Consider the following 15,327-nt stretch of genomic DNA (forward strand, 5'->3'; position numbering starts at 1 on the left):
CCAGATGTCCTATGAGTTTTATGGTTTTGTCTCTCACCAATTTGGTCCTTAATCCGTTTTGAGCTTATTTTTGTTTGTGGTGTAAGAAAATAGTCTAGTTTCATTCTCTTTCATGTAGCTGTCAAGTTTTCCCAGCGGCATTTATTGAAGTGACTGTCTTTTTTCCATTTGCTGAAGAGACTGTGTTTTTCCCATTGCATATGCTTGTCTCCTTTGTCATAAGTTAATCGACCATATAAGCATGGGTTTGTCTCTGGGCTCTGCAGTCTGTTCTATTGACCCATGTGTCTGTTTTTGTGACAGTACCATACTGTTTTGATTACTATAGCTTTGTATTATAACTTGAAATCTGATTGTGATGCCTTCAGCTTTGTTCTTCTTTTTCAAGATTACTTTGGCTATTTGGGATCATTTGTGGTCCCATACATGTTTTAGGATTGTTCTAGTTCTGTGAAAGATGCTGTTAGTATTCACTGAATGCTTTTTAAGGAAAGAATGGGAAACAAAAATAAGGTAGCCTTTTGATTACTCTCACACATGATTATTGATTATATATATCATGCATATTTAAACCTAACAACAACTGTCTGTGGTAGGTTTTATCATCCCCATTCCAGAGATAAGGAAGCTGAGGCTTAAATAGATTAAGAAATTTTCCCAAATCTACACAGCTGATATATTTCAGAGCCAAGATTTGACACTAGGCCCATTAGACTTCAGCCCAAGGCCAGTGCTCTTATCACTCTACTATGCCAATTCAGTAGGACTCTGAAGGTTATATGGTATGTTTCTAAGACCCAAGGATCCTGAAAGAGTTGAGTACTTCACTTTTCACTTTTAAAACATAATCTTGACATGTATCTCAAAATTAATTTGCCTTTCTTTCTAAGGTTCAGTTGGAGTGGCCAAAATAATAGATTACTTGAGACAAGCAACTAGTCTGAATTCTGAAGCTACTGGACTTGAGGAGCTATGGGACATGCTTGATCCTGAAAAAAGAGACCTGCATGTGGACCTGGAAACTTTTCTTGCCACCATGGAAGAATGGATGGCTTGCTGTAGAAACAAATGGTAATCATAGTCCTAGCAGGGTGCATGTCCAGGTTCTGTTTTAACAACTGATTACAGTTAAAACTAATCACTGTTTTTCATGTTGATGGAAGTACTATAATCCAGTGCTCCTCACACGTTAGCACATACTGGAATCACCTGAACTATTTATTATACCTGATTGTTGCCTCCTAACCATGATTCAAGAGGTCTGGAGTGAAACCTGATAATTTGCATTTCTAACGTATTTCCAAGTGATAATGATGCTGATGAGTTTATATGTGCACATGGGGGTGATAAGTATACTTTGAGAATGTATCATATTAATTATGTTAATTCTAATAACATCCACTTATTGTGATTAGGGGCAGAACATATTATTATATTCTCACAACAAAGTGAGCTGACATAGGAGTCAAGCAAATTATTGATAATGACCGGCAAATGTCCAAATGCATTTACACACAGAGTGAGTGCCCTTTAGAGGTCAGTGGGGATAATTAGGCAGTGAATATAATTTGGAAACCTAGGATAAAGGGAAGCTAAAGGGAAAAGGAAAAAATTAGTGGAGTTGAGGGGAAAAAGATGGATAAGGAGAATATTTATGCATGATATTAGGTGCCCTTGGTGGAACCTAGAGAAATTTTACCTTCTTTCATAGGAAGCTTAATTTCTATGGCTTTTAATCAGCCACCAATCTCCAGTTTTTAGTTTATATGTACTAGGAATTTTCTTAAAGAACACTGCAAGTGCAAAAAGTGACAAAACTTGCTAGATTTCACAGAGGGTTAGGATGTCTAGATGACTAAGATGACTAAAATGTTTGCCAAAATCGAGTTAATCATGAAAGCAAGATACATATATAAAAATATCTAATTTTACTAGTAATCAAAAAAATACAAATAAAGACAGCATATCAGTTTTGCCCATCAGTTTAGCAAAGTTTTAAAAGAATAACTCTACTCCATGTTGTCAGGGCAGGTAGAGAAAATAAGCCTCCTCTCATTCATTGGTGGTGGTGGTGCAAGTTGGCATAGTTTTTTCAAGAATGATTTAGGAATATGTATCAAACCCTTAAAAATATGTGATATATTTGGACTAGTCATGTAGCTTTAAGAAAAATAACAAATCTTATACCCTAATATGTGTGTTTATGATAGTGATAAATATAAGCAGCTTAAATATTTTTAAATGGAGGGTCAGACTAAAATTACAAACCCTTTTTTTTTCAAGAAAAAATATGCATAAAAAAGTCAGGAGGAATATATTCCATAATGATCATCTTTCCATAATGGTTTCAACTTTTTATTTTTTTCTTATGCATTTTCTCATTTTTCTAAAATACTTAACTTCGTATAATAAAAGTACTAATAATCCTTTATAAAATGGTGTGACAGCAAAAGAAAAAAACTCCAATTTTTATAACAAAAAAATGAAAGATATAAACACAAAATATAAGAACAGAAACTCAAATGGCAATGGGTATGTAGTTTTCAATAGTAAAATGGTACATGAATTATTCTGATAGACATCTCACATTGAAACACAATGAGATGTAAATATAAATATAGAGAATTTTGTGGCTGTTTCAGAGAGATAGTCTAGGTATTCGTCATTTAGAAAGATTAAGTAAAACTTAAATTATTGTATAGAGGCTCTTAAAAAGGAGATGGTTGAAAACTTTGATATATTTATTTTTAGGGTTAGAGCTAGAGTTTGCGTACTCCCCAAATTTGGGGAGTAAATGCTCAAAGTACAGTTTGTCTAAGCTCAATTTGGTTTTCCATGAGAAAGGAAAAATGATAGCACCGTAAATGTGTCCTGAAGTATTAATTGTTCATTCCTCTTCCTTCCCAATTTTAATTTAATTTTTAATTTAATTTAATTTATTTATTCATGAGAGACACAGAAAGAGAGAGGGAGAGATATAGGCAGAGGGAGAAAGAAGCAGGCTCCATGCAGGGAGCCAGATGTGGGACTTGATCCCAGGACTCCAGGATCACACCCTGAGCCGAAGGCAGACGCTCAACCACTGAGCCACCCAGGTGTCCCATCCTTCCCAATTTTTAATCCCACAATCTTGTTATCTCAGCAAATGTTCACTTATTACTCCAAACTATGTTGACTTCCTAATCCTTTGAGACTTCACATCCCCAATCATAGCTGCTGCGCATCATCATCTGTCTACTTCTTCATGCACATTTTCTTTTTCATGTTAGATTAAAAGTTTATGGAAGATAGTGGTACAGCCTTATGTTTCTTTTCTATTACCCTGCCTAAGCACAATGTCGAGCTCCAAAGAGTTGCTGAGGAATAGATAGTTTTAAAATTCAGAAAGAAATACCTGAATAGAAAAGCTACAGAGCACATATGAAAAATAAGCTAAACTTTGGGCTGACAAAGAATCCTAACTGATTGGTTTTGTTGTTTTGGTTGCAGGGAAAGAATGAGTAGTGAATCGAGTGGCAGGATCGATGATTCTGTTTTTGAACAGGACACTATAAAATCAAGTAGGGCAAGTAAGTATGTGTTTCTTCCGGTTTGTTTTGCCACTTTCTTGTGGTTTGGAGAAATGGATTTTTCATAAAACACTCTTGTATGCGTTTCAGTTAAGATGACCACAGATAAAACAGAATCTACGTCATGGAGCTTCGAGGCTTTGGGTGGAGATATGTCTAAAGGAGTCTTGTAAGCATTCTTACTTCTAATGCTTTCTTGTTTATTTTTCTCATTTATTTCATAGGCCTACATGTTTTACTTATGATAAAACCACTTAGTTTGTGTGTGTACATATGTGTGTGTGTGTGTGTGTGTGTGTGTGTGAGATGGAGCCAATCAATCTTTCATTTAACTCTTGACTACTCTGTCCCAATTGCATCAGAAGAAATTTCACTAGAAACATGATTTATATAAGACTAGTTTTATATAAATCAACATTTTCACACTAATAAAACCCTTCTCCTACATTAACTTTTTATGTGTTTTCCACGGAAAACAAATTCATTTGAGGTAGAGTTATGACATTGACTTTAAGCTCTTTGGGGATTGCTTTTAAAGCACCTCTTTAATAGATACTTTTAGATATCAATGAGAAAAGCTGTTTTCTGCTAAATGTGAGTTTTATATATCAAGGAGGGGCAATTCTGTCTCTTTAGGTTTGCTCATGCAAAAAGATGTGGTAGGAACCGTGTACCCAAGCTGTGTTAAACACTGGGATAATATAGCAAAGAGGAGGGAAGGCCTGGGACTCCATGAAACACGCAGTCTAGACTCTCAAAGGGTCTGTGATGTAATATCAGGGTCCAGGGTGACACAAACACTAACATGCTGTAGAAAATATTACAAAAGATGAATACTAAGCCGTGAGCTACAGGCTACAAACATAAGTCTCTAGGAATTCTTTCCTAGTTAAGGGCCTATTAAAACCCGCCAAGATCCCTTGGCTGAAAGAGTAACAATGTGTCAATTTGTTTCAGAAACTCTCATAACCCAGGCAAAATGGGAACTCTTCATTGTAGGCAAAGGCAAATGTAAGGAGTGAAGTGGAAAAGATTTAACAAAAGCTGTGCCAGCTGACTTCACAACTGGCAGATGCTGAACACTGGGCAATTTTGGAAAAATCTGCTACTGTAGCAATGCTTGAATAAATATTTATTGTATAAATGGACTACACTTATGAGGATGGAAGGGGATAAAGCAGAAAATCCGACAGTGAATATATGCCTTATTTTGATTGGAAGGAATTGGAGATGTTGAAGATTATTCTCATTCATTCTTTCACCTACAGAGAGATGTCTGATTTGATTACCTATGTAGCAGACCTGCATTTTAACAAGCAGAAATTGGAAGAAGAAAATAATAAGTTTAAATTGGCATTAGAAACCTTGGAAGAAGCTAATTGCCAGCTATCACAGGATTATACTGAATTGCGCCATCAGATAAAAAGGTGAACCATAGAGAATGGTCCAGGGTGCTGGGAGCTTTCTGTTCTTTTTTCATTTTTTAAAATTGGGTTATAATTATTATTATTATATATTTATATTATTTATATTATATATTTATATATTATTATATTTATATTATATAATATATATTATTTTATTTTATTATAATTATTTTTTAAATTGGGTTATAATTCACAAAAGGGTAAAAATTTACCCTTTGAGATGTACAATTCAGTGGGATTTTTTTTGTATGTTTGGAAGGTTGTGCAGCCAATTACTATGATCTAATTCATTACTCCAAAAAGGAAACCCATACTTGTTAGCAGGTACTCCCCATTTCCCTTCCCCTCAGCTCTGGCAACCATTAGTCTACTTTCTGTCTCTCTGGATTTACCTGTTCTGGACATTTCACATAAATGGAATCATACAATATGTGACCTTTGTGCCTGGTTTCTTTCACTTAGCATGTTGTCAGAAGTTTGGTGTAGCATATATCACTGCTTCGTCCCTTTTTGTGGCTAAATCATATTCCATTGTATGGGCATATACATTTTATTTATCCATTGTTCAGAGAATGAATTACAATGGTAATCAATGGTATCCATTGTTTTGGGTTATTTTCACTTTTTGGCTATTACAAATACCACTGCTATGAACATTTCTATACAAGTTTTTGTGTGAACATAGGCTTTTAGTTCTCCTCGATATATACCTAGAAGTGAAATTGCCCTTCAGTGACTTATAGTTAAAATTTTGAAGAACTATTAAACTGTTTCCAAAGTAGCTGCACTATTTTAGACTTTTGCCACCAATGTTTGTCAGTTCTTTTCCAACAATGATGTTCTTTATGTCAATCAAGGTAGTGTTGTTGATTGAAGACCAACAAGCCTACTGATGAAGTGTGGATCTATCCAAAGCCTTCTTTTTTTGTGTGTATCTAAATTCTTTCTTTCTTTCTTTCTTTTTCTTTTTTTTTCAATATTTTTTTATTGGAGTTAGATTTGCCAACATATAGTATAACACCCAGTGCTCATCCCATCAAGTGCTTGGTGCCTGTCACCTAGTCACCCCACACCCCTGCCCACTTCCCCTTCCACTACCCCTTGTTCATTTCCCAGAGTTAAGAGTCTCTCATGTTTTGTCACCCTCTGATTTTTCCCACTCATTTTATCTCCTTCTCTCTATAATCCCTTTCACTATTTTTTATATTCCCCATATAAGTGAAACCATATAATGAATGTTCTTCTCCGATTGACTTACTTCACTCAGCATAATACCAAGACACCTGCACTCCAATGTTTCTAGCAGCAATGTCCACAATAGTCAAACTGTGGAAGGAGCCTTAGTGTCCACCAAAAGATGAATGGATAAAGGAGATGTGGTATATACACACAATGGAATATTACTCAGGCACTAGAAATGACAAATACCCACCATTTGCTTCGCATGGATGGAACTGGAGGGTATCCAAAGCATTCTGTGATTCAGTTGAACTCCTACTCTATGCAAATTCCCATGCTAAGTACAGTTAACTCTTGAATAACGCTGATTTGATCTTCATGGGTCCATTGATACATGGATTTCCTTCAATAAATACAGTATAGTACTGTAAATGTATTTTTCTTCCTTATGATTTTTTAAAAAGATTTTATTTATTCATGAGAGACACAGAGAGGCAGAGACATAGGCAGAGGGAGATGCAGGCTCCTTGTGGGGAGCCTGACGTGGGACTCTGGAATCACATCCTAGGCAAAGGTAAACGCTCAACTGCTGAGTCACCCAGGTGTCCCTCCTTATGATTTTCTTAATAACATTTTCTCTAGCTTACTTGATTGCAAGAATACAGTGTATAATACATGTAACATAGAAAATATGTGTTATTTATCTTATTGGTAAGGCTTCTGGTCAACAATAGGCTATTAGTAGTTAAGTTTTGGGGGAGTCAAAAATTATACATAGATATTTTAGGAAGGTTGGTGCACATAACACCCATGTTGTTCAAGGGCCAACTATATTATGAGAGATTCATTGATAAGTCAGTTTTAAAATGTGTCTATGACTGTGTGGATGAGTGGAACCATATGTTACTCATCCTGATTACCCTAGTGCTCAGTAGAATGTCTGCCATAGAATAGCTCCCTCCCTCATCCTTTCAGTGGTTTGCCAGCCAGAAATCCGTATCTTCTTTGTCTTCCTCTGCCTTCACTTCTAAATCAGATAGCAAGCCCTGTTAATTTTACCTCCTTTATTATCCCTCAAGAAGATTTACTTTCTATTTCTATATCTACTACTTCAACTAAGTATCATCTTTCACCTGGATTACTACAGCAACCTCCTGATTAGTCTCCCTGCCTTTCCAAAATGGGCAGGAATGCTTTCCCTAAATGCCAGTCTGACCAGATCATGCCCCTGCTTTAAACACTCCGATGGATCCCTATCATATCAGGATGACATTCAATTTGCAGAGTCCTTCCTAATGGGGTTTCTGTTGCTTATCTCTACTCCTATTTTCCACTCTAGGCTCCAACAATATCTGCTTGTAGCCCCTCAATGGGCTTCAGGTTGTTCTCCACCTCCAACCCACCCTCCCTACCCCTCCATTATCTGACCTGTCTGCCTTTTATACAGTGTCTACAGAACTTGGGTTCACTCCAATCTTGTATTATAATTATGATTGTATTATAATTATGACCATATTAAAACTATAATTGTCTATTTACTCTTCTATAAGATCCGGGAGTATAGAGTTCTCATGATTGGATTCACTTTTGTCTTCTTCAGGGCCTGGCATAAATTTGGAGTTCCATGAACATTTGTTGAATGATCAATGTAATTCCTTAGTAAGGAAAAAAATTGTATCTTCTTTGAGACTCTGCTCAGAAAATAGTTCATAATCCAGTGGGAATACAAATAAGCAATTCCATGATATAGATTATCATAATTCATTTAATAGATTTCGTTGGATATTTAGGTTGTCTCCAATGCTTTGGTATTGTAAACAATGCTAAATAATAAATTTCTAAAGTAAAATAAATAGACACCATTTGTAATTGTTTGTTTAGTTGTCCTCTCCTTCACTAGTATGTAACGTCTACAATGACAAGAAGGACTGTATCTCTTGCTCACCATCATAGGCCTCCTTATAGGGTACAGCACTTGGAACATGGTATTATTCAATAAATATTTGTAGAATTGCATTAACTAAATACTATATCTTAGTGGAAGGAAGAACCATGTGATTCAGCCAATGATTAATTTTGAAGGGAGACTCCAAATCTTTATCTTCAAGAATATGTTTGTTTCTTTCCATCTCTCTTTCCCCACCATACCCCCCTAAATCTCTTCCTTTTCTAAGGACTGTGAAAGATCACGGGTATATTTATACTCTTGTTGGCATCTGGTTTAAGCTTTTAGTGGTTTTAAGCTTGGGTCCAAAAATAGTCCTTGACTTTACTTTGTGTCTTTGACAGTTATATTTGAGGTTTTGCTCATTGCCTTTTCCCCGCCACCCCCACAGTGCCCACCAGGCTATTAAGAGAACAAATCTGTTAAAAGAAGAACTGGAGGAACTGAAAGTTAGTATGAATGCTTCTGAAGAGCAGAAGACCATTACTGTAGCCCAGAACAAACAATTAGTAAGTCATCCAAGTACTTGGAAATTGGCATATAGTTTACATAACTGAAATCCAAGAGGGCTGGTTTGGAAGCAGAAATCAGAAGTCAGTAGGCTGATGAATGAATTTGTAATACCTTAGGAAAGTAAACACAAATAGGATAAACTTTTTCTTTTCAATCAATTCTTTACAAATTAGTCATATTCACAATGGTTTGTAAAGATCTAGAAGATCTCTGTAATGCCTCCTGAAGTTGATAGGTGAATTCATGAATACCTGATGCTAAAAACCACTTTAATTTCCTAAAAAAAGTTCTCAAATTTTCACCTTTTCCTCAGGTTAAAGAAAAATTCATTATCATAGTACTTACAGGTTACTAAGAAACCCCATAATTAAGTCCTTACACTAAATAAACACAGGCTTGAAATTTTAAGAGCAAAACATTTAGATTAAGCTTTACCTCAACTGCCAAAAAAGTAGTCTTTTTAAATTAAGAATGTTAAACTATTATTTAGAGCTTTGGTAATAATCTTCAAAATCCTGATAAATTCCAGCAGTATTTTAGCATTGCTAACAATGGTGAAGTCAGATTAAAGTCATTCAGACTAATTCATTTTTAGATCTATAAGCCATCAGGAGACTTGGGTTCCAGATCTATGTCATTCCTACAACCAACACAGATTAGTTTAGCTCCTGCCTCAGTAGCAAAATGTGGTGATTAGACTTATTGACTGTCAGGTGACTCTACAAGTCTCTATGAATGTGGTACAGGAAAGGCTCAATTTGGTACCACAGAGGAACTTGTATGTAGAGGAAATATTGAGAAATGATCAAGTAGCCACTCTTGGGAGTCAGACTGCTGGCATCCAAGTCTTGACTCCAATGCCTGCGTAACTTTAGGCAAACCACATAACCTCTTCATCTTTAGTGTCCTCACATATAAAATGAAGATAACTGTACTACTTACCCGAGGGCTGGAAGGGTTAAATAAGTTAATACATGTAAAGCAAATAATGTCTTTTTTCCTCTCAGGGCTCAATATTGTTAGCTGCTATTGTTAAAAGTGCAGAGTCCTAGATATACAACCCTAACTTTTTGCATTTTATAGTGTTTTACAATTTCAAAGGAATTTTTACTACTTTATCTCATTGGTCATAGAACTTCTATGAGGTAAAAATAGAAGTTAATGTACTTCAATTTAAAAAGTTAATAGTTATAGGTAAAGACCAGAGATGTTTTGATTATTCAAAGTCAATTATCTAATAAATGTAGAGCTACAACTGAACTCAGCTCTTCAGATTCCAATTACGTGGTGTGTGTGTCCTTTCATTCTTGCACAAATGACATCTTAACCTGAGCTGCTTCCCCTTTTATTTTTATGTTATAGGAGTAATAATACCTGTCTGCTCTGTAAAATGAGGAAATGCAGGGGTGCCTGGGTGGCTTGGCCAGCTGTGGCTCCAACTCTTGATTGCAGCTCAGGTCATGATCTCAGGGTTGTGGGCTCTGCACTGACCATGAAGCCTGCTTGGGATACTGTCCCTGCCTTTCCCTCTGCTCCTCTGCACCACCCCTCATCGTACCCCACCCTCAAAAAAATGAGGAAGTACATATTAACAAAGAAAAAATAAAATCCCACAAAATCCTTAACTTACAGGCAGCCCAGGTGGCTCAGTGGTTCAGCGCTGCCTTCGGCCTAAAGCCTGATCCTGGAGACCTGGGATTGAGTCCCGTGTCAGGCTCCCTGCATGGAGCCTGGTCCTCCCTCTGCCTGTGTCTCTGCCTCTCTCTATTTCTCTCTCTCTCTCTCTCTCTCTCTCTCTCCCTCCCTATGTCTCTCATGAATACATAAATAAAATCTTAAAAAAAAAAAATCCTTAACTTACCCTATCCATGAGATTTACTGCTAACATTTGGCATATATCTTGTCCTAGAATATTTTTTCTTCTTGTGGTTCTGAATTTGATGCTCTTAATTATAAAATGGTTTTTGACATTCATATGTTCTGGTAATATTGAATTTGAGAATATCCATAGCTTCAAGTAGAAAGCTAGAACTTTTTGTGATTTCAAGGTGCCATTTAAATAGATGAATTCATACTACCTATCATAAGTGGAGGGTGAGAAAGAAGCCAGGCTATTCCTTTTTTGTTTTTCCCTCTTTCCCTCCCTGTCAGATTGAGCCAAGGAGAAGAGTGATTTCTTACAAATCCCAAGAAACTAGAAGTCAAAGGTTTAGCTTCATATTGAGAATATTTTCAGACTAGGTTCATTTGTGATCTCTCAATACCATGTTTAAAGCTGAGAAAGAGAAAGAATGTCAGTCTTAGAGATAAATATGAAGTATTTTAATAAATTTCTAAGTGCTTTTTGATTCCTTTCTCTCAATGAATCAGGAGACAGAAAACCGGGCTCTGATTCTTAAGATTCGGATTCTCCAAGAAGAGGTATGTTGAAATTACTAAAAACAGGTACAGAAAAACATATGGAAATCATATAGGCATGTGTTCAGACCCTGGATTAAATAGAAATCATGTGAATATTCCGAATATTCAGGATCCTATGAACCAAAGACCATATTGCTTTGTCAAATGAGGAAGAGTGGATAGGGCTTTCATGTCTGAACAGAAATACGTTATTACCTTGTAATTATCCATGGAAGGAATGGGGTTTAAGAAATTCAGATTTAAAATGAAATGAAATTAACTTATATAAAAAAGTATACAAATCAAGAAGGAAAAGGTAGACATTAATAATTTTCCATTATTCCACTGAAATAGATGGAAAAAGTCTTGAATCTAAGACCCAGTCACTGTCTGAAAGTCTGACTTTAGAAAAAACATTTAGCTTTCTGGAATTAATAATATCTATTCCCTACAGCTACTTTGGGGATTAAGATAATACATGTGAAGCTATTTGATGAATTGTAATGTACTTCATATATGTTAGGAAATAATAGTTAAATCTCTAAAAAAAATTATCCTATGCCTTAAATTTTTTAATCAACAGAGTTAAAGCACTGAAGCAACAGGTAACAGAGCTACTCATAAGTTATGATTTTGGAAGAAAATTCTCTATAATTATCTTTAAAATGTCAAATTTATGTACGGGTTTTTATTTGGGTTTATCAGGGGTATTCATTAAGCTGTAATGAACAGTCTGATGGAGCATTATCTCAAATATGGGCCAACTGGACATTAAAGAAATTTTATAGTGGGTTGGAAAGGAACAATTAAAAGACTGTCAAGAAACCCTACCTTAGATTTAGACGTGGTATAGCAACAAGGCCAGGTTTTCATGAAACTAGTACTTTATGGTTAAGCTCTCAGTGTAAGACATTTTTCTCCTCATATTTAAGAGGATTGGCTAGCATCAAAGAATTGTACAGAACTGAATTTAGAGGTATTAGGTATTAGGACGTCCTGAGGTATTAGGACGAAGATGTGGAACCCTTCATCACGAGAGCATTGCAATTATTGATTTGCATTAGAAAAAGCATATCAATGTCATGACTAGCTGAGATTCCTTTAGGTGGTAAAAATCTGATGCACTGTGAAAAGTAACAGCACAATAGCTTGGTAGTTACTTTCACTCACTTCATTCATTCATTCAAACATACTCATTGGGAGACCTTTGTGAGCTAGGCACTATTCTAGGTGTTGAGGATACGAGCTTATGCACAAAAGCCCAAGTGGAACTAGCATATTAGGTGGTGATTAGTGCTATGGAGGAAGGAAAAGCAGAAAACAGAATTGTGGGACAGTGCAATTTAAAGTAGAGTGGTTAGGAAAAGTAGCCTTATGAAGTTAATCATTTGATAAAAATGAAAGGATGTTTATCAGTGAAGGAACATTCCAGGCAGAAGAAGCCATAAGCTCTAAGTCCTCAGGCTCAGCCTGCATGCTCTTTTTGAAGGACACCAAGACCAGTGTGGTCAGTGCAGAGATAACAAGCACAAGAATTACAGACGAGGGCTGCAGGGAGCCAGACCCACAGTGTCTCATAGAGGCCTTGTATGGACTCTGGCTGCTTCTGCTGATTGAGATGGGAGCCATTGGACAGTTTTGAGCAGAACAGAAATGTGATCTAATTTCTATTTTAACAAGATAACTCTGGCTTCTGGGTTTAAAAATGGTAGTGGAACAAGGAAAAAAGTGGGAGACCAATTACAAGGCTTTGTAACATGCAGGCATGAATTTACGGAGGCTGTCTGATGCAGAGGTGAGCGGAGGTGGAGAGAAGTGTTAGATCAGCAAATGCTCTATAACCTACCCAAGGGTATTTATTATATGTCTGGTGATATGGATGTTCTCTTCTGATTGTTGCTAATGTCTCAGTGAGATAAAAGCAAAGTCATTGGCTGATGCTGAGAAAGTTGGAGGAAGTATGGGAAGCTCAAGGAGAGAGAAGGGATGAAATAGGTCAGGAATTAGTAAACATTTTGTAAAGGATCTGATAGTAAATATTTTTTAGGCTTCCCTGGCTAAAAGGCCTTTTCTGTAACCACTTACTTCTGCCATTGTCATATGAAAACAGCCATAGACAATATGAAAAAAATAGGCCATTGTGTTTTGAAAAAGCTTTGTTTACAAAGCAGGTGGTCAACACCAGTTGTGGGGGTGGGGGTGGGGAAGTTGGTGTAATTTCCCTGATTTAAGCCAGTGGCCAAGTGAATGGACTAGAATTGTATGATATGATCACCAGTAAACACTGAAGTTAAAAATTATGGATTGAATGTGTGACCTGGTGGTTCATTTGTATTTTTCTTTAACAATATTTAATCTGGAAGGGTGCTGTCATGGAGTGGGTAGCAAGCTGAAATTAAGCAAATACTAAGAAGTAGGTAGGGGAGAGGCAAGGGAATTGAGGGGAGGTGGAAGACAGGTTATTGTAATGATTGACCATGGATGAATTTAAGGTGAATAAAGAGGGGACTGAGTTCATAAGGAGATGGAAGGATAATGAGAATGGGGTAGAAACAACGGATTGCAGGCTTCAGTAGGGACTAAAGTTTAGGTGGCTCTCAAAAAAGTAATCTGGAAAGAGAAAGTGGTGGTTCAAGAGTGAAATATTTGTAATTAAAATCATGGTGGGGTCATACTTGCTGGGAATGACAAGTCTGAAGATGTGACTGGGCAGTGAATGGTCGAGTGACCATGTAAGATAAGAAGGATCTCTCAAGAGTATTCCTGGATGGTTTTGTTACAAGGACCATGTTATTTTTGGATAAAGTCTACAGTTTTGTCCCTTAGTTTAAAATAGATTGTGATGTTAATGATGAAAATACCACTTCCTAAAAAAAGCTTTGTGATGTTCTTTTATTCTTTTTTGTCTAAATCTAAGAATATTATCTTCTTTTACATCAGAATACTAAGAACATTATGGATATATATAAATTGGAAAAGAAGATTGAGGAATTGTCTAAAACTGAGATAGAGTACCAAGTAAGCACTTCCCAAATACTGGTAAAATATTTTCTTTTGTCAAACTAATATTACTTTATGAAAGTGTATATGACTTATTGACAAAATAATGTTTGATTATACATTTTTAAATTTGTGTTCTTCAAAATGTCTGAATGACAGTGTATGAAACACAATTTCTATTTTTCAAAATGTAATGGCTTTACTGATATATAACACACATGCCATTAAATTCATCCACTTAAAGTATGTAAGTCAGTGGTTTTAGTGTATATTCACAGAATTGGGTAACTATCACCAAAAACAACTTTAAAACATTTCCGTCATCCCAAAAGAAATAACTTTAGCAGTCATTCCCCACTCCCCAGCAACCCTAGACAACCACTATAGAGACTTTTTGTCTCTATAATAGACATTTACCTATTCTGGACATTTCATATAAATGGAATCATATACACTGTGGGGTCTTTTGTGATTGATTCCTTTCATTGAGCATAATGTTTTCCAAGATTCATTTATGTTAGAGCTCATATTAATACCTTATTTCCTTTTATTATTGAAAAATTTTCCATTTTATGGATACACCAGAATTTGTATATCCATTCATTGGTTGATGAGTATTAGGACTGTTTCTACTAAAAAAAAAAGGACTGTTTCTACTTTTTGACTGTCATGAATAATGCTTCTATGAACATTTGATTATATATTTTTGTGTCAATCTTTATTTTCTCATAAGTATGCATTTAGGAGTGGATCTACTGAGTCATATGATAACTCTGTGTTTCTGTGTTTGACTTTTTAATTTTTTTAGAGAGTGAGAGTGTGCACATGTGAGTGGGGTGGGCAGAGAAAAAGGGAGAGAGAGAGAATCTTAAGCAGGCTCTACACTCAACATGGAGCTGATAACAGGGCTCAATCCTATGAACCTGAGATCATGATCTGAGCTGAAATCAAGAGTTAGATGCTTAACTGACTGAGGCACACAGGTGCCCCTAAGTTTGACCTTTTTAGGAACTCCCAGACTCTCTTCCAGTACCATTTTACATTTCCACCAGCTATGCAGGAGGGCTCAGATTTCTCCACATTCTTGCCAACACTTGTTACTATTTATATTTTTTTTTATTACAGCAGCAATTTCTAATTTAAGAGTAGCTAGTTTTGTAAATCCTTTAATCAGTAAAGATTTCAGCTGTTATACTTTCTAATGCAAAAAATGAGAGCTGGGAAAAATCTATCCTTGATTGAATTAAGGGATGAGAGCCTACACAAATGATTTTTTAAATTATATTATATCTAA

General features: G+C 35.9%; 1 protein-coding gene across 1 annotated transcript in view; it reads left to right on the forward strand.

Annotated features, from left to right (window-relative positions):
* LOC111092762 (inositol 1,4,5-triphosphate receptor associated 2) overlaps window positions 1-15,327 on the forward strand; it is a 67,515-nt gene that overhangs the window by 29,367 nt on the left and 22,821 nt on the right. The window contains 7 exon segments of the mRNA XM_038576157.1: window positions 891-1,071; window positions 3,490-3,569; window positions 3,660-3,738; window positions 4,838-4,996; window positions 8,512-8,629; window positions 11,004-11,054; window positions 13,974-14,051. Coding sequence (XP_038432085.1) covers window positions 891-1,071; window positions 3,490-3,569; window positions 3,660-3,738; window positions 4,838-4,996; window positions 8,512-8,629; window positions 11,004-11,054; window positions 13,974-14,051 — 746 coding nt within the window.

Source organism: Canis lupus, chromosome 27 (genome assembly GCF_011100685.1).
Source record: "Canis lupus familiaris isolate Mischka breed German Shepherd chromosome 27, alternate assembly UU_Cfam_GSD_1.0, whole genome shotgun sequence".
Classification (NCBI taxonomy): domain Eukaryota; kingdom Metazoa; phylum Chordata; class Mammalia; order Carnivora; family Canidae; genus Canis; species Canis lupus.